At 39.2% G+C, this 25,242-nt stretch overlaps 1 protein-coding gene across 1 annotated transcript in view; it reads left to right on the forward strand.

Annotated features, from left to right (window-relative positions):
- The window catches only part of LOC126281630 (furin-like protease 2), a 1,081,207-nt gene that overhangs the window by 1,017,773 nt on the left and 38,192 nt on the right, over positions 1-25,242 (forward strand). The window contains exons 7-15 of the mRNA XM_049980754.1: positions 9,518-9,690; positions 12,679-12,809; positions 13,271-13,416; positions 13,656-13,820; positions 14,028-14,145; positions 16,832-17,154; positions 17,451-17,681; positions 18,036-18,240; positions 21,647-21,834. Of these exons, the coding sequence (XP_049836711.1) occupies positions 9,518-9,690; positions 12,679-12,809; positions 13,271-13,416; positions 13,656-13,820; positions 14,028-14,145; positions 16,832-17,154; positions 17,451-17,681; positions 18,036-18,240; positions 21,647-21,834 (1,680 nt within the window). The remainder of the gene's footprint in view (positions 1-9,517; positions 9,691-12,678; positions 12,810-13,270; positions 13,417-13,655; positions 13,821-14,027; positions 14,146-16,831; positions 17,155-17,450; positions 17,682-18,035; positions 18,241-21,646; positions 21,835-25,242) is intronic.

A 25,242-nucleotide genomic window follows, 5' to 3' on the forward strand; every position in this document is an offset into this window, starting at 1 on the left:
GTAATTTTTTATTTCAAGCAGAGAAGTCAAACACCAATTTTTATGGATTTAGCTTTAAAAATGCTTTCACAGTGAAATATTTTCTTAAAAAATTTTACTTCTTTAGTGCTTGAATTTCCAAAAACTTTGAATTTGACTTCTCTGTTGGAAATTGAAAATTTCACGGAGTTAGCTTTAAAATTGCTTTCATAATATTTTCATAAAACATTTCACCCCATATTTTACCCCTTTAGAGATCAAATTTCCAAAAACACTGAATTTTTTTAAAAAATTTGTAACCGAGAAGTGAAATATTAGTTCTCATAGACGTCATTTTAAAAACAATTTATTACTTCTTTAATAACGATAATTTTTACAAAAATTTTCATCCCCCTATTCCAAATCCGTAGGGGTAGAATTTAGAAAAAATTACTTCTCCGTCGCAACACCACCTTAAAATTTCAAGTTCATTTCCGTAGCGGCTTGGGCTGGGTGATAAGTCAGTCAGAACGTTGCCTTTTATATGCACCGGGTGAAGAAAAAAGTTATGTACTCGGACTTAGCAGCCCAATTTTTCACATACTGGCAATACAAAAAAGTCTGCCACAGAATTTCGCCCTGCGCATATTTCGGGCATAGAATGCTCGTCAAGGAGTGGTTGTCTGGTAACACAGTGATTGCATGTACGGTAACTACCTCTGTTCAAATGGCTCTGAGCACTATGGGACTCAACTGCTGTGGCCATTAGTCCCCTAGAACTTAGAACTACTTAAACCTAACTAACCTAGGGACATCACACACATCCATGCCCGAGGCAGGATTCGAACCTGCGACCGTAGCAGTCGCACGGTTCCGGACTGCGCGCCTAGAACCGCGAGACCACAGCGGCCGGCAACTACCTCTGTCAGCACATAAAACAGTGCTGTGCACCTGCTGCAATGGATAGCGTTTTGGTTATCAAGCAGGAGCTCTAGGGCTCGATTCTGAGTCGAGGTTGATTTGGTTTTGTTTGCTAAGGTAATCTGCGTGGTGCGGTATCTGGCGTTTTAGTCGTCATACTGAGAATACTGTGGGTCCTCTGCAAAACATTTGCAGTTACGTACTAAGAACACAGAAATGGAAGTACAACAGTTTCTACTGATCACCTTTTAAAGAAGCCGTTTGCACGCTGTGGACGCGAATTGTACCGCGCCACAGCATCTTCTAGATTCAAAACATGTTTCCTGCGTAACCTCGCCCAAGGGTCTGATCGAAATCATATGCAATCCACCCTACTGGTGACGTCAGGTCGTAACGGAATGTAAGGGTCCTGAACTTGGCAAGAATATTAGTTGCTACTAATCGATGGGGCCATTGGGGTGGGAGACACACAAAAGCAGGATTGGAATCTGGTAGATGCAGTGGCGCGAAACAGTTCGCGTCCGTGACGTGCAAAAGGTCTTTTAAAAGATGACTTATGAAAACGATTGTATTACCATTTCTGTATTTGTAGTATGTGACTGCAAATGTTTTGTAGAATATCCACTGCAGTCGCTGTATGGCGATTAAGACACCTGCTACCGTACCATTCAGACTACTTCTAGCAAGTAAAAACAATAACCCTCGACACAGAATCGAACCCTCGACTTCCTGCATGCTAACGCAAAATCCATTCCACCGCCAGAACAGCACTACTGCTATGTCTTGACAGGTAGTTACTGTACACGGGATTACAGTGTTGCCAGACTGCCAGTCTTTAACGTCCATTCACTACCAGAAATACACACTGGAAGAAATGTTATGAGAGAAATTTTTGTATTGCTAGTATACGAAGAATCTCGTTGCGAAGTCAGGGAGCGCGAATTTTTCTACATCCTGTATATAGATACCATCAGCATAGCACTACCTTCGGTAAGGGGCTATATGGAGTGGCATGATCTTCCTTCCCTAGTCGCCCTGGTACCAAATTCGTGATCATGTTAGTAACATGCTGAGGATCATCTAGCGACGAGGATCAAAAGTTAGTTTATTCGGTAGCCCACCGATGTTTCCTTCGCTTCCCTGTCATTTTGCACGAGGTGCTAGTCATAAAAACACACTGTGGTGAAAACATGCAGCACACCGGATTATTTTCTATAACAGGAAGGTAATGTAGATTAGCTCTGGATGTCACTACGGGTTGCTGAAATCTGATTGTGTGTGTTGCTGTTGACAAATACGCTGTTGTTCTGGGGTGGTCTTCGGCTCCGTAATTAATTATTAGCCGACGGACCGACGGTCTTCCCTCTCCCCGCCTCCCATTTCGTCTGTCTCTCTCTCTCTCTCTCTCTCTCTCTCTCTCTCTCTCTCTCTCTCTCTCTAGCGCGCTTGCGCGCACACACACACTCACGTTGGGTTGTTTGGCGTCCTGACCGTCCAGCGGAAGCCTCGCTGCTGCAAGTGTTTCGTGCTCTGTCCTGGCCTTCCCTCCCCGCCGCCGTTCTTTGTTTCCGCGAGATTACCCGACGTACCAATTACTGCCGGCGTTGATTTATGGCGACGGAAATAATTAGTTCCTCGGTTATCTTCATTTTGCCGGCCACGGCAGCGGGCCACTTAGTTTCGGCGATATTTCGCCCGCTGGCATCTTACAGCGCGTGGTCAGAATATCCTGTTGCAGAGTTATAGATTTATAACGGGGAATAAGAAGGCAGGGGGAAAAATATTCCGAAGTATGCTCCTACAAGAGAAACATACATACGTTGATCAGCACCGTAATTAACATAAAAAAGAAAACCAACAATATGGCGCATATGTTGTCACCAATCTCCATTTGCAGTGTTACTGTCTCAGTAGCTGGAAGCAGCTAATTTCATATTTATTTACTTACGTGCTGTGTACGGCTTTAGTCTTCTTTGTCGGAAAATTAATTTGATTTATGATTTTCATACAAAAGCGACCTATTTAATACTGTTTACGGAACATGTAATTTATCTCTCGTAATCCATCCCACCTTGAAGGCAGAAACTGCCTTATGTTGTAACTTTCCATTTTATAATTTCGTTACGAATGTAAATTATACAAAACAGAATCTAAAAAAACTGATTAGTACTCGAGCGATTTTTTAATTTTTTATTTATTTTTTCGGAGAAACAAGTCCACCGAACAGTCCTGCTACCCGTGCTTGCCCGTTCCAAGGCCCGAAGGAACATTGCATGGAATTATACCGACACTCTAAAATACAGACCCTGCCCGCTGTATTTCGTGCCAAAGCATGGCAGTCTGACGAGCAAAAACAATGTGTCTCCCTGTACGGCAATCAGACGATTTGTTTGCGAGCCCTATAGGACGTAGACACTAGGATATGGAAGTTTGGCTCTGGCCGTGAGCCGCGCACGGATAGCTAGATATGTTTAAGGTGAATGCTCACTTAAAGCGAGAAATAAGTGTCCCGGTCCGGCACAAATTTTCATACGTGAGTAGTACATTGTAGAGCCAGTGTACAATCGTATTCGAAGTTTCATAGTTTAATAGGGCTGTCAATAGTCAGCAGAGCCCACGGTTCTTACATGGTTTTCACAAATTATGTTCCGGGAGGTGGGGGGAGGGGGCGACGGCGGCATCCGGCAACACTCCGCTAAAATTGCCAGATCCAATAAGTAACACGCCGCCCCGTGAAGGTGCTGGCTAAAGATCAGGGGAAAAAAAGATAATTTCATACTAAGGTACTTCGCACTCCATTCATTTTTATTTCTTTTTATCTGATCTGTAGTGAAAATAGAGATGTTATTTTATTAAAAAATGATTGTTTTTGTTGAATAACATTTGCATTTGTTAATAAAAATGGAATTCAGTTAAATAAAGTTGATATCAACAACAATCGACCCAACAACATTACAAATTTTAGACTTCCACACTAAGCATTCAGCTACGGCGGACTTCGTTAATGAGCTAGAAATGTTTTGTACTTAACAGAGGTAGGAAATCTTCCAATTTTCAACATACTTATCCGTGCAAAAAATTGTAATAGTCTGGATCACAGTAAAAAAATAAACTGCATTTTGCTGATCACAGTAAAAAAAATAAAACTGCAATTTGCTGATCTCTCTCTCCTCTCCTCTCCCCCCTCTCAAATCCTTCAAATATCAAGAATACCGAAGAGGGAGTTTCCATCAGTCCTTAATGTCTCCTTGTTAAGTAATAGCGGATCCGTAGATTGTTTCATTTTTGGACTTAGTTGTGCAAAAACTAGGTGGGAACAATGAGATGAAGACCAGCGGTGTCGTCCAAGAGAGTCCGTCGAGACCTCAGCACTGAGACTACCTGGTGCGGATGTGGGCTTTCACGTGTGGACCACGAGAAGTCCCAGGGGCAACCGTCGCCGCCGGCCGATATTGGAAAATTTCTTTTCCAAGAATTTGCAAACAAAATATGGCTGCTCCTGCATAAGGTACGCTCGACAGAGAACCAATAACTGAGCACACGGCCTGCGCTGCCGAAGAGATGCGCGCAGATTCAATAAGGGAGTCTCAGCTGCAAGGGGACAGGACGCAAATCTCATTACGAAATTCTTACAGCCCCGCCGTCACTTTTAACAGAGTTTGGAGGCGTCTTGCTCCGAAGACGGCTGGACACGAGCACATCGGCCGTAACGTTGCCATGTAACTCTAGGTGCTGCTCTTTGTGATTCAAAGTTCACTGGTCTCCGACTTAACATTTTGCGTCGCGCTGTACTTTAATTTTATGATATTTATTGTCTGCTACTACATTCGAACTTTTGTCATGAAACACTTTAGCTTAAATAAATTCAAAGGAGGAATTCCTTTCTCGCAGAAGTAAAAAGGACATCATCAGTAGGTGTGTCAATAGCATCTCAGTGGTCGCAGTTCTCATAGAAGCATATCGCGGGGGGAGAAAGGGGTATGGAAAAGCGGACGAGAAGAACTTTATATAAAGGCATGAGTAACCATTGATCCAACTTGCTGACAAGAATAATGTGCAAAAGAATGGAAAAGAACATGCAATAGCTGTTGCATGAAGATCAGTATGGCTTTAGGAAAGGTAAAGGCGAATAAAGAGGCACACCTGGCGTTGTGCTTAGTAATGGAAGCAAGATTTAAGAAAAATAAAGATACGGTACATATGATTTGTCGACCTATAACACGTGTGCCACACTAAAATTGTGCAACATGCACGAAATTATTGGAAAAATGGGTTTAAGCTGTAGGGAAACACGAGTAATGTAAGAGGACTTGCTGAGAAGTCATGCCGCCGGATATTTCGGGTGAAAACTCTTACAGCTTTTTAAATAAAGCAACGTTTTTTAATATTCCACAACTTCATTCTATATATGTATACATTGGCTGCTCTCTGCCGCTAGAATGCTAAGAATTCTGGCATGTAACATAGCAGCGTGTAATGTAACTACGAAGGTTAAATGAAAAGTAATGCCTACACCTTCGGTAATTGGGTTTGGATGGGAATGTTTTAATAAATCAAAAGCAGAAATAATCCTTAAAATGTGATCTTTAATTACCAATATTCACTTTTCCACATAATCACCGGCCAGTTGGATATATTTCTGCCAACGATGAACAAGTTTTCTGAAGCCGTCACGGAAGAAGCCGACACTCTGTTTCTGCATTCACAATCTCACAGTTCTCGTAACGCCTTCATTAGGAGCATAATGATGTTCCTGCAGATCGTCTTTCGTTATCGGGGACAGATGGAAGTCAGACGGTGCTAAATCTGGACTGTATGTAGCATGCCGTACGGTGGTGAGATTCAGTCTCTGAAGCTCTGCCGTGGTTGCACGTGGAGTGTGTGGTTTGGCATTGTCATGCTGCAGGAAAACAGTTCCCTTTTCCTTTCGGACCCTTTTTATCCGTCGTTTCAGAGTTTGCAGCGTTGTGATGCAAAGCTCTGAATTGTTTGTTGTTCCACGATCAAGTATATCAACATGGATTACATAATCTGCGCCACAGAACACTGTGGGCTGTGTCTTGAATTTCTTTTTCTGGGGCGAGTCTTTGTGTCGATATTCCATTGATTAACATTTCGTCTCTGGGTCGTAATGGTGTCTCTTGTCACAGTTGAATGGAGAAAGGTGTCACCTTCATTCTCATATGGTAATGCGAGACAAGTTCCTAGCAGATTTAAAGTCTGTGCACTTTCATTTCAGGAGTCAGAATCCTGGATACCCATAGTGCACAAATCTTCCTACAGCCAAGCACAGAAATAATGTGACCCACAGTTTCTTGTGAAATGCCTATTGTGCTTGCAGCTTCTCTCTGAGTGATACGACAATCGTCCTGAATCACCATGTTGCTTGTGAAACTCGGTGGTTGCTGTCACAGGACGTCCAAATCTTTACCATGCAGGTCAGATCTTCCTGTCTCTACGTCTGTAAACATACTTGCCCAGTGACGCACATACTCGCATCAGCACAATCACCATAAACTGCTTTCATTCTCTGTCTACTTCGGGGTGACACTATCTGCTGTCAAGAATACAGTGACTGCACGCTGCTTTAATCGGATTGACCGACCGTCTGCGCAGGGTTCCATACTTTACACTGTAACAACACAACCATTTAAACCGTTCAGTGCTAAGGCTTCCCACCAACTGGAGCTGTAGAGAAGAGGCTATGGAACAAGCCAGTACCTGCCACATACCAGTGCTGCCAACTGTTGAAGAGTTACGGAGGTGGATGCATTACTTTACAGTCAATCCTCGTATTTTGGTGCGTGAGGAACAGTGTGCTTAAAATTCGAATAGTTCATCCTCACATGGAGCATCTTCTGCTTCAGTCTGGCAATGCCAGACCCCAAACGAGCGCTGCGATCCCTGCAATAATCCTCCATACAATTGCGACTGATTTTCATCTGTTTTCAGAACTTAAAGACCAGCTTCTACAAATTTGCTTTCAGAGTTATGAAGCATTGCAAGCAGAGGTGAAGCTGTCTCATCGTCAACAAAGTCAAACATTCTGCAGTGACGATATGAACAAACTGGTCTCTGGTCACCAGGATGACTATGTTAAGAAATAAATATGTAGACAAGAAGAAAAAGGTTATAGAATATTAATAGCGTTTGTTTTATTTCAAATACTTTTAGAGTTTGCACATTAAAAAATTTAGAGGTGTTACTTCTCAGCACGCCCTTGTACAATATGTACAAGAATAAAGAATGGAATACCTAGTAGAGTATATTTGTAGATGTAGATGGAGTGCTATAATAGGGCACTGAAAATCAGGCAGACTGATCAGGTAAGAAATGTGGTTCTCTGCAACATTGATGAAAGGAGGGACATGGGGCAAACATTGACGGGGGGGATACAGAATGACAGGACATGGGTTAAGACATTGGGGGAAAACTTTCACGGTACTAGTGGGAGCTGTAGAGGGTAAAAACAGTATGAGAAAGCAGAGATCGGAAAATATCCAACAAATAATGGAGGACATTGGTTGAAAGTGCCGCTTTGATGAATAGGTTGATGCAGATCACATAAAACCAGTCATAAAACTGATTACCACATAAAAACCACTAATGACTGGACATCTCTCGTAGCTGAAAATATAGTGAACATGGAAGTAAAATATTGGATTTAAAGTTAAGTTATATTATTTCCAGTTTTGCCTTTAACTTTATGAATTTCAGGCAGTTGATGAAATGCTTCCATAAATACAGCAAATATTTTTCACTATTTTGCCTGCTTACATGAATCTTCATTCTGTTGAAATATTCTTGTAGCTTGAGAATTTCATGAAGTTTCTGTGTGGGTTTTTATTTTTGGTGTGCACTTTGTAGTGTGGGCAGTGAAAAAACATTTGGAGAAAAGTCATGAACTACGTGAAATTTCTCTTTTCAGCCACAGTATGACATCTCTTCAGTTGCTCTAATTTGACTGTAAAGTTTGTGTCACTCAAGAGTAACAAAATTTTTGTTTGTTGATTAAACCAGTTTTAAATTTTCAATCATTATTGATAGGCCATAATGTTTCTTGGCAGATGGCTGTTTCTGAATATGGTAGGAGTGAACAAGTGACCATACACTTACAGTTGTTACTAGAGATGAGCACATAAAAGCTTCATGGCTAATGGCAGCATCAAAGCTTACTAGAAGACAACATTTTGCATGGCTCTTACTTACAAGAGTTAAATAGAAGTATGTACAGGCTATTGTTAAAGGCTATATGTTAACATGTGTTTAGATTGATGAAGTGTCAGTACCTGAGACTTGAGATGGAGCAGTGTTAGACAGATTCACTGTATCAAAAGATGAGTATGCATGTCATTGTAGGCATGTCAGAGGTGTTGAGATTTTCATGATGTAATTTGCCTTGTGGCTTCCCTAGTGCTTACAATTAAAAAGTTAAAGCAAATGAAAAGAGACTGTTCTTACTGGACAACAGCGTTATGACATGCTTATCTGGAATTAATTTTGTTACTTGAAAAACATCTTTGTGTGTTTTTTGAATTGGACAGTGGAAATAATAGTTACTTTTTTTTTTTTTTTTTACCATGAGTAGTTCAGTCTTCCAGAGGGTTGACAACTCCTATATTTTTTTTCCAGTTATGTGCTTTGATTATGGTAGTTTCCTTGTCTTTTGTCTCTCTTAAACATATTCAAAAAGTAAAGATAGATAGGATTCTAGGTGCAGTTCTGGCAACACTTCTGGTGGAAACATGACTGAAAGATGAAATTTTTAATATTGGAAATTTTTGACCATGAGAAGTTATGACTAAAATAAAAACTGTGGAATGTAGTTATACAAAATAATTAAACCTAAATCTGTAACTTTGAAAATGATTTTACAATAATTCAAATTGTTTGTGTTGTCTAAAATATCATAGTGGTTAAACTGGAAACATGAAAACATGTAAATGCCGTGTGTTATCAAATCTTGATCCCTTGTATGCTAAAGTATGTTTTAGTACTTTGTCATGAATTACAAAAATAAGAAAGTCAAACCTCACTATGAAAATATTCTGAAGTTGTAACTGGAGTATTGAAAATAACATATTTTCTGTTTCCATAAATAGGAAGGTGCCATGGTTCTTTCCTTACTGTCATGGTGTGACCAGTACCATTCCCCCTTAGTAAAAAGAAAAATATTTTCATTTATAAGTTAAAGCCATAACACAAATACTAACCTACACAGAATTTTGTAAAATGGATGACACTAAACAATTTATTTCCTTCCTTCTTTTTTAAAAAAAACTGTTAGTATTTCACTTCAAAACAAGGAAACTTTATTATCAACACTTTAAGTAGTCTTTAGAAGTTGAGTAAATTGAGGCATTTACCTGGAAACTGACATTGATGATACTGTATCATCAACATGCTCAGAGTCCCACTTGCACTAAGAAACATATTTCAACTTTTGCTTTACCTTACGTAAATCATTGATACTTTATCATGGACTTTTCCACTAGCTTAAAAGTTATGTGTCTTTCATTAATTGCTGTTCATCTCTTCACAGTTCCTCAGTGACACAGGAGATATGTGCAAAATGTTTTTGCATCTACATGCTTACCAAGAGGTGTAATATTATAATGATGAAACTATATGCTTGCAGGTGTACGTATGTTGGATGGAACGGTGAATGACGCAGTGGAGGCTCGGGCTTTGGGTTTGAACCCTGACCATGTGGATGTGTACAGTGCCTCGTGGGGTCCAGAGGATGATGGCAAGACAGTGGACGGCCCGGGACCACTTGCTAGGAGGGCTTTCATCTATGGTGTGACCAGTGTGAGTAACCACTAAATGCAATCTTGAAGATTTTGTGATCATAGTTATTTAGCTGTACAGGAACTACATTAACATTCAGAAAACTTTATTGCTTTCATTTTGTAATACTAAAAGAAATGTTAAGAGATGCAACAACAGCTATAGAGCCATAACAACAATGGAGATACACTTCCAGCAATACTGTGTGTTAATAAGAATTAATTGCCACCAAACAGGTCTGTAAGCAGTGTGCCCACTTCCCTGCACCTCATGTTCCATATTTGTCACCAGTGCAGACAGTCTTCTGATTACAGGCATCATCATCTGTGAAAAGGAAGTGAGAGTCCACAGCAAAACACTGAATGTATTTTACTTTTATGTGGTGTGATACTTTTGTGCCATGGCTTACCCTGCTGAAGAGGTATGCACAGATATTTCCTTTTCCATCACGATATTTGCTCAGGTTATGACTAAGCATCTACTGTGAGTTATTCATTCCACCATTTTCTCAGCAAGGTAGCAGGTTCCTTCCTTTCTACACATCAACCAGTGTCCGGGAATGCTCATTATTCACAAAACAGTTCCATTTAAGAAACCATTCTGGTCTCCTGGGGCCCCTGTGCTGCTGTTGGCTCCAGTCATGACATTTAATACTCCACAGCAAACAGCTGCATTTATCAGTGTGAGTCAGCCACATTCATCACCCACAAAATCATGAACCCCACTGTAATGAGTATGAGTGTGTGTCATGACCACTGAAAATTTGTGCCAGACAGGAACTCAAATAAATCTCAATCTCCTGCTTGCCGTGAGCAGCATACTTCACTGACAACATATAATGCCATTGCATTTGATTCAGTGATCTTAATCAGTACCACCCATTTGGTACCAGAGAATTTGACACAGTCTGTATAGTATACCATGTTGTCAGACAAATTATCATCATCCATATTGGTTCACTGGTGGTCCTATTCTGGTATGGAGATGACAAGTTGGAAGTGAGAGGATGAAATACAAATGACAGCGAAAGTTTGGACTGGAAAGGTGCTCAGGTAGCCTAACATTTTAAAATGACAATTCATGGTAACGAAGAAATCTGGGCTCAGTTCCCAGCCCAGCATAAATTTTGTTTGGCACTATGTATTCATTATTTATCTTCAGTGCCAAAAATTTTGCTGAATTCAGCTATCTATTTCTAATGTGTGTAGCATCATGTGTATGTTAAGTTGCTTCTCCAGAGTAATTGTAATTTTTTCTAATAACTCTTGCTACCAATATCTAGATTCTTGAGACCTACCTGCCTCGGGTATCTTGTTACTGGGTATTCTGCAGTCAATCAAGATCACACTTAAGTCAATCTTAAGTATATTCTTGCTGTTAAGACTAGAATTACGTTAATAATGAAAAGTTTTACAATGAAACATAACATGCATGCTCAAATATGCACCACTACTTTCATCATATTGTAAGCTATGTTCCTCCTTGATAGATAATCAGTAGTTTGTTAGTTCTTGTGAGACAAGTCTTTTTGAGCTGAAAGCATGTATAGCTGGGTGTTCCCAGTCAACCACAACCAGTACCTCCACAGTACCATCCCATCTCAAGAATCCTCCTCCATACATCATTGCCACCTGTGGCTGCTGCATTTGTGGTGGAAAGCAGATGGTGTTGAAATACACTTATAACCTTACCAGGACCTTAATTGACAAACAATATCTCACCCAGTTCATCCATAAACAAATCTCCTCTGTCATTATCTCCTCTGACACAAGTACTCCAGTAATCAACCAGTATCACTCTGATCTTGAAATGCTCAACCACCCTCTTCATCAGGGATTTGACTATCTTTGGTTGTGCTTTGAAATGGGGGATGATATACCAAAAATCTTACCCACATCACCTAAAGTAGTGTTGCGGCCCCCACCCAAGCTACAGAACGTCTTACCTATTCCCACCCCAATTCTGCTCTGTTTTGTATTCCTTGTGGCCAACCCAGGTGCAACTCCTGTCTCACTCAACCACCCACCAGCTCCTACCACAATCCTGTTGCAGGCATCTCCTATCCAATAAAAGGCAGAGCCACATGTGAAAGCAGCCAGATTATGTAGCAGCTATACTGCACCAACTGTACAACATTTCATTTGGGCATGACAAGTAACAGATTATCCATATTTATGAATGGCCACTGTCAAACTGCAGATTTGACTGTACACTTGTTGAACATGCTGTGCACCACAACAGCTGCTTCACTAGCCATCCCATTTGGATACTATCTGCCAGCAATTGTTACTCAGAACTAAAGGTTATGAATTCTTTCATCATAACCTATACTCTTGCAATCACCATAGGCCTAAATCCATGCTAACTTATTTTCCACTGCCTCACCTTAATGTTGTCCTTCCATCTTCTGCCCACACAACTTCTTCCCCATCTAGGTTGTTCTCTCTCTCTCTCTCTCTCTCTCTCTCTCTCTCTCTCTCTCTCTCTCTCTCTCTCTCTCTCTCTCTACCATCTGAACTCGTTCAGTCTTGTTGTTCAGCCACTGAGTCATCAGGTGAAAGACCGTTTCACACTACCCTGCTACCACTTCCTTGCCGCATGCATCCTTTTGACTCCCTCCCCATCTCCATCTACCCATGCAAGTGCTTTTGATAACTAATATTGACAATCAGTCTTACTGCTACTGTGTGTGTGTATGTGTGTGTGTGTGTGTGTGTGTGTGTGTGTGTGCGTGCGTGTTTTGTTGCCTCCTTGGTTTTGAGTGTGATGTATGTGCTCTCATTAGGCAAAGGACAAGAGCTCAAAAGCGGATATTATCTGTTTTCTATTACATGTTTCTGTGCACCACACATGAGTCCTTTGTAGGCAATGGATGCCTTTCCCTTATTGAACATATTTTTCAATCCATGAATTTCCAACATTGTTATAAATTATCCATTGAGATTGACAATAGTCCATAGTTGGTCAAATACAGTATCATTTTATATTCTCAACTGATTTGGTTTATAGGGACGGAAAGGAAAAGGCTCAATTTTCGTTTGGGCCTCTGGAAATGGAGGAAGACACACTGATTCCTGCAACTGTGATGGTTACACGAACTCGATATTCACGCTCTCCATCTCCAGCGCAACACAAGGAGGGTGAGTCATGCTAAAAGTGGATTGATTTTCATTATTGAATGTTTCCTGAATAAAAAAATAAATCTGATTATTCTCTCAGGCTGCTAGTCTTCAAAATTCACGAGTTATTTTTATGAGACTGTATTGCATCACCATATTTCATATCAAAAACTTCATTGCATATTTTTTTACAAGCAGATACAAGAAACTGTTAACAATTTTTTTGTCTGTAACAAATGTTAATGTACATTAATTTTAGATCTTTAACAAGATGCGAAATAATTGGAGTAGAAAAATACATGTTAATCATTCATGATTTGCAAGATCAAGCTCTACTCCAGTGAAAGTGGACTGTTTGCTCCTTAGTTCCACCTATGAAACACAGTTCTTTGCAATGCTCAATTTTGTATTTGTATTTTTGTTCAAATGATGTAAAAATAAAAACATGATTTTGTTTATTCTAGTGTATTTTGTATTTTTAGGTACAAGCCATGGTATTTAGAGGAGTGTTCATCAACATTAGCCACTACCTACAGTTCTGGTACACCTGGTCATGACAAGAGTGTTGCAACTGTTGACATGGATGGTAAACTAAGGCCAGATCACATATGCACTGTGGAACACACAGGTGAATATATGATGTTCATTTTTATATCTGGAATGTAGATCAAAAGAAAGAGATGAATGGTGGTATTTTTTGAAGCTAATTAAAGGGTGTAGTTAAGACTGGTGTAGGGCTTGTAGTAATGATGAAGTATTAATTTCTGATGTAGCAAATACATTTAATTTTCATGTGGTTTACAGGCAAGACTTTTATTTTCTTTTTGGCTGTATGAAGGCACATGTATAATTGATTTATTTCCACAGGTACATCAGCCTCTGCACCACTGGCAGCTGGCATTGCAGCTTTAGCACTAGAGGCTAATCCTGACCTTACATGGAGAGACATGCAGTACCTTGTAGTGTTATCATCACGATCAGGGCCATTAGAAAAGGAATCGGGCTGGATAATTAATGGAGTGAAACGGAAAGGTTGGGGCCACAAGGCTGCTTTTTTATGGCCAACTTTTTAGATTGATGAATTATGTACTTTATTTCTGATTAGAAAGAATGTATGGTAATTCTTTCATGTCATTAATTTCTGTTTTTGTAATTGATTCAATATTTGATGAATTGTTTACATGTGACATTTATTTTCTCTTTGCCAAGACAACTTCAATATCTCTCAATGTGTTCCAGTGAGTCACAAGTTTGGGTATGGGTTGATGGATGCAGCTGCCATGGTTAGCTTTGCAGAGCAGTGGACTAATGTTCCTCCACAGCACATCTGCAAATCACATGAGATAAATGAAGAGCGGTAAGTGCAAATTATCTATTGTGATCAGACAGTGGCTTACCACTTATTTAGAGGAAGATATGTGTTGTAACACTAATTGTATAAGGCATTTGTCTTAATTTATAGCCTCAGTTTGATACATGGTTGTCACAATCTCAGTATTCTGTCCTCAATTTAATATCACAGATATGAATCAAGAGAAATAACTGGAGTGTGCCATGAAAATGTATACCCTGGTATTATTTGTGTGGTCATTACACATGACATCAGTTAAATGGCTGTGCTTGGTAAAATAAAAGGTATAGGGACTACTTACAATATAGACTTACCTGCATTCTAGAAATTATGATGCAGCTTGGTAAGAAAATGACCTTTTACTAGTAGAGTGAAAAATATCGCTGTATAATATTTTTCAGTATTACAAGTATTTAAACTTCGTGGTGTAACATGACTTTATCACAAAGGAGATAGTGAGCTTAAAGTAATTTGTTGTTGTTGTTGTTGTTGTGGTCTTCAGTCCAGAGTCTGGTTTGATACAGCTCTCCATGCTACTCTCTATTGTGCAAGCTGCTTCATCTCCCAGTGCGTACTGCAGCCTCCATCCTTCTGAATCTGCTTAGTGTAGTCATCTCATGGTCTCCCTCTACGATTTTTACCTTCCACGCTGTCCTCCAATTCTAAATTGGTGATACCTTGATACCTTAGAAGTGTCCTACCAACCAATTCCTTCTTCTAGTCAAGTTGTGCCACAAACTCATCTTCTCCCCAATTCTGTTCAATACCTTCTCATTAGTTATGTGATATACCCATCTAATCTTCAGCATTCTTCTGTAGCACCACATTTCGAAAGCTTCTATTGTCTTCTTGTCCAAACTATTTACTGTCCACGTTTTACTTCCATACATGGCTACACTCCATACAAATATTTTCAGAAACGACTTCCTGACACTTAAATCAATACTCAATGTTAACAAATTTCTCTTCTTCAGAAACACTTTCCTTGCCGTTTCCAGTCTACATTTTATATCCTCTCTACTTCGACCATCATCAGTTATTTTGCTCCCCAAATAGCAAAACTCCTTTACTACTTTAAGTGTCTCATTTCCTAATATAGCTCCCTCAGCATCAACCGATTTAATTCGACTACATTCCATTATCCTTGTTTTGCTTTTGTTGATGTTCATCTTATACCCTCCTTTCAAGACACTGTCCATCCCGTTCAACTGCTCTTCCAAGTCCTTTGCTGTTTCTGACAGAATTACGATGTCATCGGCGAACCTCAAAGTTTTTATTTCTTCTCCATGGATTTTAATACCTACTCCAAATTTTTCTTTTGTTCCCTTTACTGCTTGCTCGATATAGAGATCGAATAACATTGGGGAGAGGCTACAAACCTGTATCACTCCCTTCCCAACCACTGCTTCCTTTTCATGAACCTCGACTCTTACAACTGCCATCTGGTGTCTGTATAAATTGTAAATAGCTTTTCGCTCCCTGTATGTTACCCCTGCCACTGTCAGAATTTGAAAGAGAGTATTCTAGTCAACATTGCCAAAGGTTTCTCTAAGTCTACAAATGCTATAAACGTAGGTTTGCCTTTTCTTAATCTAGCTTCTAAGATAAGTCGTAGGGTCAGTACTTCCTCATGCGTTCCAATATTTCTACAGAATCCAAATTGATCTTCCCCGATGTCAGCTTCTACCAGTTTTTCCATTCGTCTGTAAAGAATTCGCATAAGTAATTAATTGAATAAAATTTTTTATTGAAAAAACTGCCTACAACTCAGTTTACATTATACAATTAAAACATGATGACTAGTTTGTGTGCAACCACGATATTCAAATCGTAAAAATGGGTTCATTATGCATTGAAAAACGGCATTGATTACCAACAGTCGTGCAATGACGTGCAGTTGTATCATGGGCCAACAAGATGAGAACAGTATGCTGTTGAAAGCATCATCTAGAGTCAGTTTGGTTGTAAACCACCACCATCTTGTAATATTATGCTTTAAAACTTGGCTCACTCTCAGTGATGCTTTTAACAGTGCACTGTCCTTGTTTTGAGGCCCATAATGAGTGCATGCCGCTGCATGACTGTTGCTACTCAACAATGTTTTTCAGTGCCTAATCAACTTGAAACATCCTGGCAGATTAAAATTGTGTGCAGAACCGAAACTCGAACTTCGGCCCTTTGCCTCTTGCGGGTGAGTGCTCCACCCACTTATCTACCCAACCATGACTCATGACCTGTCCTCAAAGCTTTACTTCCCCTAGAGCCCATCTCGCACCTTCCATACTTAACAGAAGCTTTACTGCAAACCTGCTAGATTAGCACTTTCGAAGACAGGATACTTTGGACATACAACTTATCCAAAGCCTGTGGGATGTTTCCAGAATGAAATTTTTACTCTGCAGTGCAGTGTGTGCGCTGATACGAATCTTCCTGGCAGATTAAAACTGTGTATTGGGCCAAGACTGAAACTCGGGACCTTTGCCTTTCACCAGCAAGTGGTCAGCTTGTTTTTATGAATTGAATGATATGAAGTTGGTCTTTATACACAACCAAATTGTATGATGTAAATTGAGAGTCTATGCAGCAAAAATTTTTTTATAATGGAAATTTTTATTTAATAAATTACTTAGTCTTGCTCAATGCTTTTGTTTTACCATACTAAAAACGCATCTGTTGCATTTTCATGTTTTAGGCCAATTGATCCAGCACCAGGTTCAACCCTGCAAGTGCAAATGGATGTGGATGGTTGCAGTAAGACACTAAATGAGGTTCGTTTCCTGGAACATGTGCAGTGCAAAGTGTCTCTCCGTTTCTTCCCTCGTGGTAACCTGCGCATTCTTCTTACTTCACCGATGGGAACTACATCTACACTACTCTTTGAACGTCCACGAGATGTTGTCAGTTCCAATTTTGATGACTGGCCATTCCTCAGTGTCCATTTCTGGGGGGAAAAGGCAGATGGCCGCTGGACTCTAGAAATTATTAATGGTGGAAATCGGCGTGTCAACCAACCAGGTATTTCCTTTTACATTCAGATCATTAAAGCTTCAAATTTGTCTTGCAATTTGATAGAAAAAGTTGTATATTGTTGCAGTCCTTTATGGCTATACTCATTTCCTCTGTCATCTGCTTTAAAATTTGTTTCTAACATGTGTGAAAATGAATTTCCCAGCAGGTCAGAATTGGGTGCCAGGTGTTATGCGGCAGCATGTCAATGTTGAATTCTGATAAGTGAAAGTGACAGTAAATAATTATAAATTTTTAAGTGCAGATATTGGCTAATACAGTTTACTATTTTTTGTTTGTTTCAGGCATCTTGAAGAAGTGGCAGTTGATTTTCTATGGTACAGCAACAAATCCCATCCGCTTACGACAAAGTTTACGACTGGGTAGTGCACCTGGTCTTCCAGTTTCTCAGGCCGCTGCTTCACAAAACTCCTACATCTTCCCAGACTCTCAACCAACGGGATCTCCTGCTGATGACTACTTCAGTGGCTTCAATCCAGGCTTTCAAAATTTTCCCAACATCTATAGTGTATCAGGTATTACATAGTTCACTAATGGCCTTAAATATATTGAAGAATGCACTGGACTTTCAAAAGACTGGGAAACTGAAAGAAGAGTTTGGTCCACTCAGTGCTTTACATGCAGTACTTGAAGTTTCATTGTCAAAAAATGTAACACCCATTTATCCAGAAATAACAAAATTAGTTGATAGGGATACACTATTTTCAGAGTGTTGAGTTTCTTGCACTGAACTTAACCCATGAAATCCAAACCATACAAAACAAAAAGTGATAATTATCAAAGCTATGGACTTTTACATAGGGAAGTTTGATTTCATGTTCTAAAACTATGTTTAAAAATAATATTTATTTTTATTATTATTATTTCAGGAAGCAACCCAGAAGCATCAGTAGCTCCACTTGAAGGTGATGAGATTCCAGATAATGCAGTGCAAGTAACATATGAAAAAGATAGTAGCAGCATTGCAGGTAGTTTGAAGGTGTTGCATACATGTGATCCAGAGTGTGACTCACAAGGCTGTTACGGAAAGGGACCTACACAGTGCATTGCATGCAAGCATTATAAACTGGACAAGTAAGTCCTTGGTTTCCCCTTCTTCCATTTATTTTTTTGCCCCATGTTTTTATGTTTCTCATATAAGAAACTATCAATGTAACAAACTAGTTTGTTCTTGCAAGCATGATAAGTCTATCAGGTATCTTGGTCATTATAAACTATACGATTTGAAGCATTTCACTAATTACCTAAAAGATAAGTGTGTTATACTAATTTCCTACAACCTTCATTCAATCTGTTTTAAGTGATGATAGAATTTTGTACACCACAACAGACCCCACAAAAGCATAGTATTATGCACAAATCACTGAAACATTTTCTGGATTCTGTTGTGCTAAACTGAAAATAAAAATATTTTGTACAAATTGGAAATTGGGAGGGAGAGGCGGAGTCGTGGAGAGGCGCAGAGAGGGAGAGTGTAACCTGCGAGATCCACAAGAAAGGCCTGGTAGGAGGGAAATATAAAGCTAAACATCAATCTAGCAAGGTGATAGATTATACTCAAAGTGAGGACTGAGTGAGATGGTGTAGTGACAATACAACCGACTTGCATTTGTACCAAATAAATTAACAAACAATGAAGTTGATCCTTCTTGGTAAGCAAAACAGGTTAGAACACTGTTGCAGAAACAACAAAACAAACATGTCAGATTTAAACAGACGCAAAGTCTCCAAGATTGGCGTTCTTTTACAGAACTATGTTAGTGGCAAGAAACAATCAATGCCTTCTCTGCATGATAGCAATGGAGAAATTATCAAAGACAGTGCTGCCAAAGCAAAGTTACTAAACACAGCCTTGCGTAATGGATTCACAAAGGAAGATAAAGTATATATTCCAGAATTTGAATCAAGAATAGCTGCCAACATGAGTAACATAGAAGTAAATATCCTCATAGTAGTGAAGCAACTTAAAACCACTTAATAAAATCAAGTCTTCTGCTCCAAGCTATATACCAGTTAGGTTCCTTTCAGAGTATGCTGATGCATTAGCTCCATACTTAACAATCCTATACAACTGTTCACTCGACAAAAGATCCATACCCAGAGACTGGAAAGTTATACAGGTCACACCAATATTCAACAAAGGTAGTAGGAGTAATCCACTAAATTACAGGTCCATATCTTTAATGTAGGTATGCAGCAGGATTTTGGAACATATATTGTGTTCAAACATTATAAATTACCTCAAAGAAAACAGTCTATTGACACAGTCATCATGGGTTTAGAAAACGTCAGTCCTGTGAAACACAACCAGCTCTTTATTCACATAAAGTGTTGAGTGCTATTGACAAGGGATTTCAGATTGATTCTGTATTTCAGGATTTCTGGAAGGCTTTTGACACTGTACCACACAAGTGGCTTGTAGTAAAATTGTGTGTTTGACAGGAAATCACAAAGAAACGGTATTCCACAGAGAGGTCACAGTTCATAGTAATTAATGGGATGTCATTGAGTAAAACAGAAGTGATTTCTGGCATTCCCCAAGGTAGTGTTATAGGCCCTTTGCTGTTCCTTATCTATATAAATGATTTGGGACACAATCTGAGCAGCCGTCTTGGGTTGTTACCAGGTGAAGCTGCCGTTTATCGACTAATAAAGTCATCAGAAGATCAAAACAAATTGCAAAATGATTTAGAAAAGATATCTGAATGGTGCGAAAATTGGTAGTTGACTCTAAATAATGAAAAGTGTGAAGTCATCCACGAGTGCTAAAAGGAACTCGTTAAACTTCGGTTACATGATAAATCAGTCTAATCTAAAAGCTGTAAATTCAACTAAATACCTATGTATCACAATTACGAACAACTTAAATTGGACGCAACACACAGAATATGCTGTGGGGGCCGTCTACCCAAAGACTGTGTTTCATTGGCAGGACACTTAGAAAAAGTAACAGATCTACTAAGGAGACAGCCTACACTGCGATTGTGCTTCCTCTTGTAGAATTCTACTGTGTGGTGTGGGATCCTTACCAGATAGGACTGACAGAGTACATCGAAAAAGTTCAAAGAAGGCAGCACATTTTGTATTATCGAAAAATATGGGAGAGTGTGTCACAGAAATGATACAGGATTTGGGCTGGGCATCACTAAAAGAAAGGAGTTTTTCAGTGCGATGGAATCTTCTCACGAAATTCCAATCACCAACTTTCTCCTCTGAATGCGAAAATATTCTGTTGACACCAACCTACATAGGGAGAAACAATCACCATGATAAAATAAGGGAAATTGGAGCTCATATGGAAAGATACAGGTGTTCGTTCTTTTTGCACACTATATGAGATTGGAATAATTGAGAATTGTGAAGGTGGTTCAATGAACCCTCTGTCAGGTTTGATGAACCCTCTGCCAGGCACTTAAATGTGATTTGCATAGTATGTAGATGTAGAGGATGGCAGTTGAAGTCCCTCTTGATCCTTTCAGATTTAGGTTTACTGTGATCCTGATCACTCACTTCCTCACTTGAGACAACTGTCAGAATCTTAGGCATCTGCAGTCAGCAAGGACACTGGGTGGTGGGTGTCAGGGTGGAATCCAGGTTACAAAGTTTTTATTCATTACAGAATTACCATACAGTTCCAAAAATTATGAAAAACCATCAATTCTCTGTGGTGTAATAATATCTTCGTGTCACCTATAAAATATTGTTTTAGTGGCATAACATGTCCTAAAACTGATCAACAGATTTATATATAATTTTGCAATTTTTTGAGTCTATCCCCCTTCACACAGGTAAATTTCTGTGTATGCTTATGGTCAGGGTTGTTCCTTTGAAAAGGATACAGACTATTTTATTCCCAACCTTCTCTACTGTGAGCTTGTCCTCCATCTCTAATGACTTCATTACAAATGACATGTTACACACTAATCTCCCTTTCCTTCAAATTTGGAAGAAGCATAATTCCAATCATTAAAAAACGTGTGTTAATGATTTAAATTTTTTGTACTTTCCATAAATTGCCTCAGGTGATTGCCAGGATCATTACTTCGCAAAGACCAATTCCTTTAATCATTTCTCTTTTTCTCTCTCAGGCTAATCATACTGACATGCATTGTTGTTCATTTTTTCTGGTCTGTGACATGTAAATTCTAGTAGGATCAGACTGTAGTGGCGTTACAGAATCTTTCCCAGTTTGGTAACTGACAATTTGTTTAAAATTTGTTGACTATCAATTTCAAAACATACTTTCTTAGTGTCTGAATTGAATTTTTATGTATTTGAAGTGGCCTATGTAGTTACTGCACCACTAGCATTAAGTAACTCCTCTGAAAGGTACAGATGTTCGATTTTATTTCCTCTGTGTAAATAGTGTGTGGGAATAAAGGCATTATCTCGCATTATATTAGTATTTAATAACTTAAGGTATTTAAAGTGCTTAGTGCCAAACACTGTTGTTCTGATTGCACTGTATTATTTATTCCAGCACCTGTGTTAGTCGTTGCCCACCTCGCAGTTTTCCTAGTCAGGGTGGTATCTGTTGGCCATGTCATGAATCCTGTGAAACATGTGCTGGTGCTGGCCAAGACAGCTGCCTTACCTGTGCACCTGCTCACTTAAGAGTCACTGATCTTGCAATTTGTCTACAGCAGTGCCCTGAGGGATATTATGAAAGTGAGTTTTTTGACAAATTAATATGAATAGAATGTTACTGTTTTTACATAATTGTAACCACCATTTTCAGTGAAATAATGGGTAAATATACATCAGCATATGTTTTTCTTCTTTCTTTTATCAAAGTTTTAGGTTGTAGTTAGGAGTACTGTACTGTCAGTGTTCCAAGGAAATTCAGGAAGTTATGTCTTACCTGTGTTATTGAGAGAGAGAGAGAGAGAGAGAGAGGGGGGGGGGGTTTCTTCAATGTACAGTTGATTTCTAAGGTAACATCAGCAGTTGCATTGGTTGCTGTTGAGTCTCGGCATTTAAACAGCGTGGAAGACTGTAAAACCAGTGAAGCCTTCATTGAAATCTACTCCATATTGAAGAAGCTGAATACATGAAGCATTAACTGTTACGGTGAGGAAACTATGCAGAAGAACATTTAGATTTGATGTTTGTTGACTTCCTAATTCTATTAAATAGATGTAGGTTAATGTTCTGGGTATTTTCATTTGGAACAAATGAAGTTCATAGTCACTTTGAGAATTGCAGTTCAGTTTCCTCAGGAATAAGGGAAACACTATGCTCAAAAGAAAATGAGTTAAGACACAGCTGTGTAGGGGTGTGTTGTGTAGACCTGATTTTGACTTGCAAGGTAGGTGAAACATCATGGCATTGACTCTTACCGTATACGCAGAGCATTGAATAGTCAGCCTGTTCCATGGTAGTTCAACCACTATCAACTCATGGAGATCGCTTAGAGTTGTGCCCTGGGTATACATTCATCATACAGTTGCGTCATAGGTTTGCTTGATTCCATTAAGGTATGGGGACATTATGAAAGTACCTCATGTCTGTGGAGCATTGATAAAGCCATTTCAACACATTTTGGAAGCAGTAGGGTACTGGTGCATTTTCTTATCGAGGGTGCAGGTTGCCTGCCAGATGCTTTAGGCAAACAAATGGGTGCATATGATTGGAAAGTAGGGTCATATGTAATTATTTGGTGTGGGATTGTGATAACTGTATCAGGGACCCATTTCAGTGATGTAAATGTTCCCTGAATGAGAATGCCTCCACCACCTGCCTGGATATTTTCTTGATAAAAGCTTTATCCCACATGATTATTTTTGTCATTCTATATCAGGATATTTCTGTGACTTATTAGTTCAGGCAAGTGTTTTATATGCTCTTGTAAGATATATGGCTTGATTTACATGATCACAATATAGCACAGGAGAGCATATTGATTTGTATCGAAAATATAAGAAATAACTGTTTCAGTGTTAACAATGCAGGAATATATGGGTGGAATCTAGTGCTGTATGCCAGCCTCACTTCTACCCAAGCTCTCCTGTGTGAACTTTCACTGACTGTTGTCTTCACCTGAAACAGTCTTGTTCTAATGTTACACTCACTCTTTGTAATCTTCATGAAGTGAATGGTTGTCACTGATATTGCTTCTAGATATTCTTACCAGTGGCTATTGAAATACCCATTCAAATCTCAGCGACGAGAAATTAAGTCGAAGCCGTTACACCACTTCTAATGTACATAAAAGTGTACTCGGGGAGGGGGGGACCATTTTCCACTCGAAGCATTTGCTTCATCTCATAATTTCCTTTTCATTGGTATGGTATTAAATCCTGATGTAGCTTCTTTCATAAGTAAAATCCATATTTGATTATTAAATTCTGTGAAAATGTGTCCTATTGGCTTGAAAATGGTGTTATTTAGTGATAATGATGGATATAGGCAGAATAACCACAAGAATATGATGGGCAGGCAGGAAAGAAAACAAATGGATTGAGATGGGTTAAAAGGAAGAATCTGAACTGCAGGAGGCAATATGTGAATAGTGATTGAGGTGGAAGAAGATAATACTGAAGATAAAAAAGGGATGAGAATGTGATGTGAGAAGTAGGATGTCATTTACCCACCAAAATATGAACTACGTATTTCCTTCCATTTCTCATCAATGGTAAAATCCACTACAGATGTAAAAACTATTTTTTTTTTTTTAAAGGAAAACAATACCCAGTTTCAGGACATATGTCCGATCTTTGGGGGCACTTGCAAAATCTATAAAATGAATAATAATACTGATTAAAGTGGCTAAGGTAATCCAGGATAAGCATAACCAACAATTTTTTTGGGGGGGAGGGGGGGGGAGGAGGAGAAATCCCTATCCTCATATTACAATATGAGTCCACAAAGGATACATAACTAAAGTTATAATAGCTTAAAAATGTTAAAATATTGCATTCCTGAGTACATGACATGCAAGGAAATATTCTCTTCAGTCCTGGGTCTGCCAGAAAGCCTCTCGCTCAGAAGGACCTACAGGAAAGAATCAATATCCTGAATTAGAACAACAGAAACCACCATTAAACAGGATAAAATTCATAAAAAAGTATTAATGACCCAAAATCTCAAATGCCCCCTTACGAAACTTACAACAGTCCAGGCTTAAGGGCACATCACATATGGATCTGCAGGAAGACAGATTGTCGGTCTCTCAAACACTGAAACTCCTCAGAAAAGAGTTTATATAGACTGTGCACCAGCAGGTGTGCGAGGAAAACAATGTAACCCCCTGAGTAAAGTTTGTGGCTCACTAGTGCCTCATAGACAACTGTGAGACCAGTACAGAGCACAACCAAAGGTGAAATGCAGGCGGGAGTGGCCATGTACTCATAATGTTAGTGAATGGACTGCTCATGACACCTGATGGTCTGAATTTAGATTGATGTACCCACCAACAACAGGTCTAAGAAACCACAAACTGTCATCCACCACAGAGGAAGCTAACCTCTCTCATGTACCAGTGAGGCACTAATAATGGATTACTGTGTCATTTTAAAAATTTTGCAGATGCACCTGAATATGGGACTATGTCCTGAAAGGAGGTAGTGCTTTTCTTTTTAGAAATAATTACCATCGACAGTCAATAACTATTATGGATATCCCATGAAGAGAAATGTGTGCCTCCCATTTCTGATAGATAGAGACATAGTTAATGTTAGTACAGGAATTACAGTTCATGTTAAGACCTTAATTAACTATCACTGTTAATGACATGTATTGAATTCAAGAAAAATAGAATGTGATGTGATGATAAACAGATAATTCTTCCATGGATCTTTTGTGTGGGTGGGAATAGACAAACGTTGAATGCAAGGTTACTCCAGCGTAAGCTCCCACAAATAAGTCAATGTAGTCATGCCAAAACTTGAAAATTACCATTAAATGTGACAGAAAATATTTGAACAAAGCCGTGGATTTTGAACAACTCATTAGAATCGAAACTGGCCACTGGAAAGATCTGTGCAGGCAAGAGAACTGCTTCCAAAAATTAAAATCGAGAACATAGTGTTTGTTGCGAGCAGTTTCATTGAACACACAGAATGTATGTCAGAAAAG

The sequence above is a fragment of the Schistocerca gregaria genome, chromosome 7, assembly GCF_023897955.1.
Source record: "Schistocerca gregaria isolate iqSchGreg1 chromosome 7, iqSchGreg1.2, whole genome shotgun sequence".
Classification (NCBI taxonomy): Eukaryota; Metazoa; Arthropoda; class Insecta; order Orthoptera; family Acrididae; genus Schistocerca; species Schistocerca gregaria.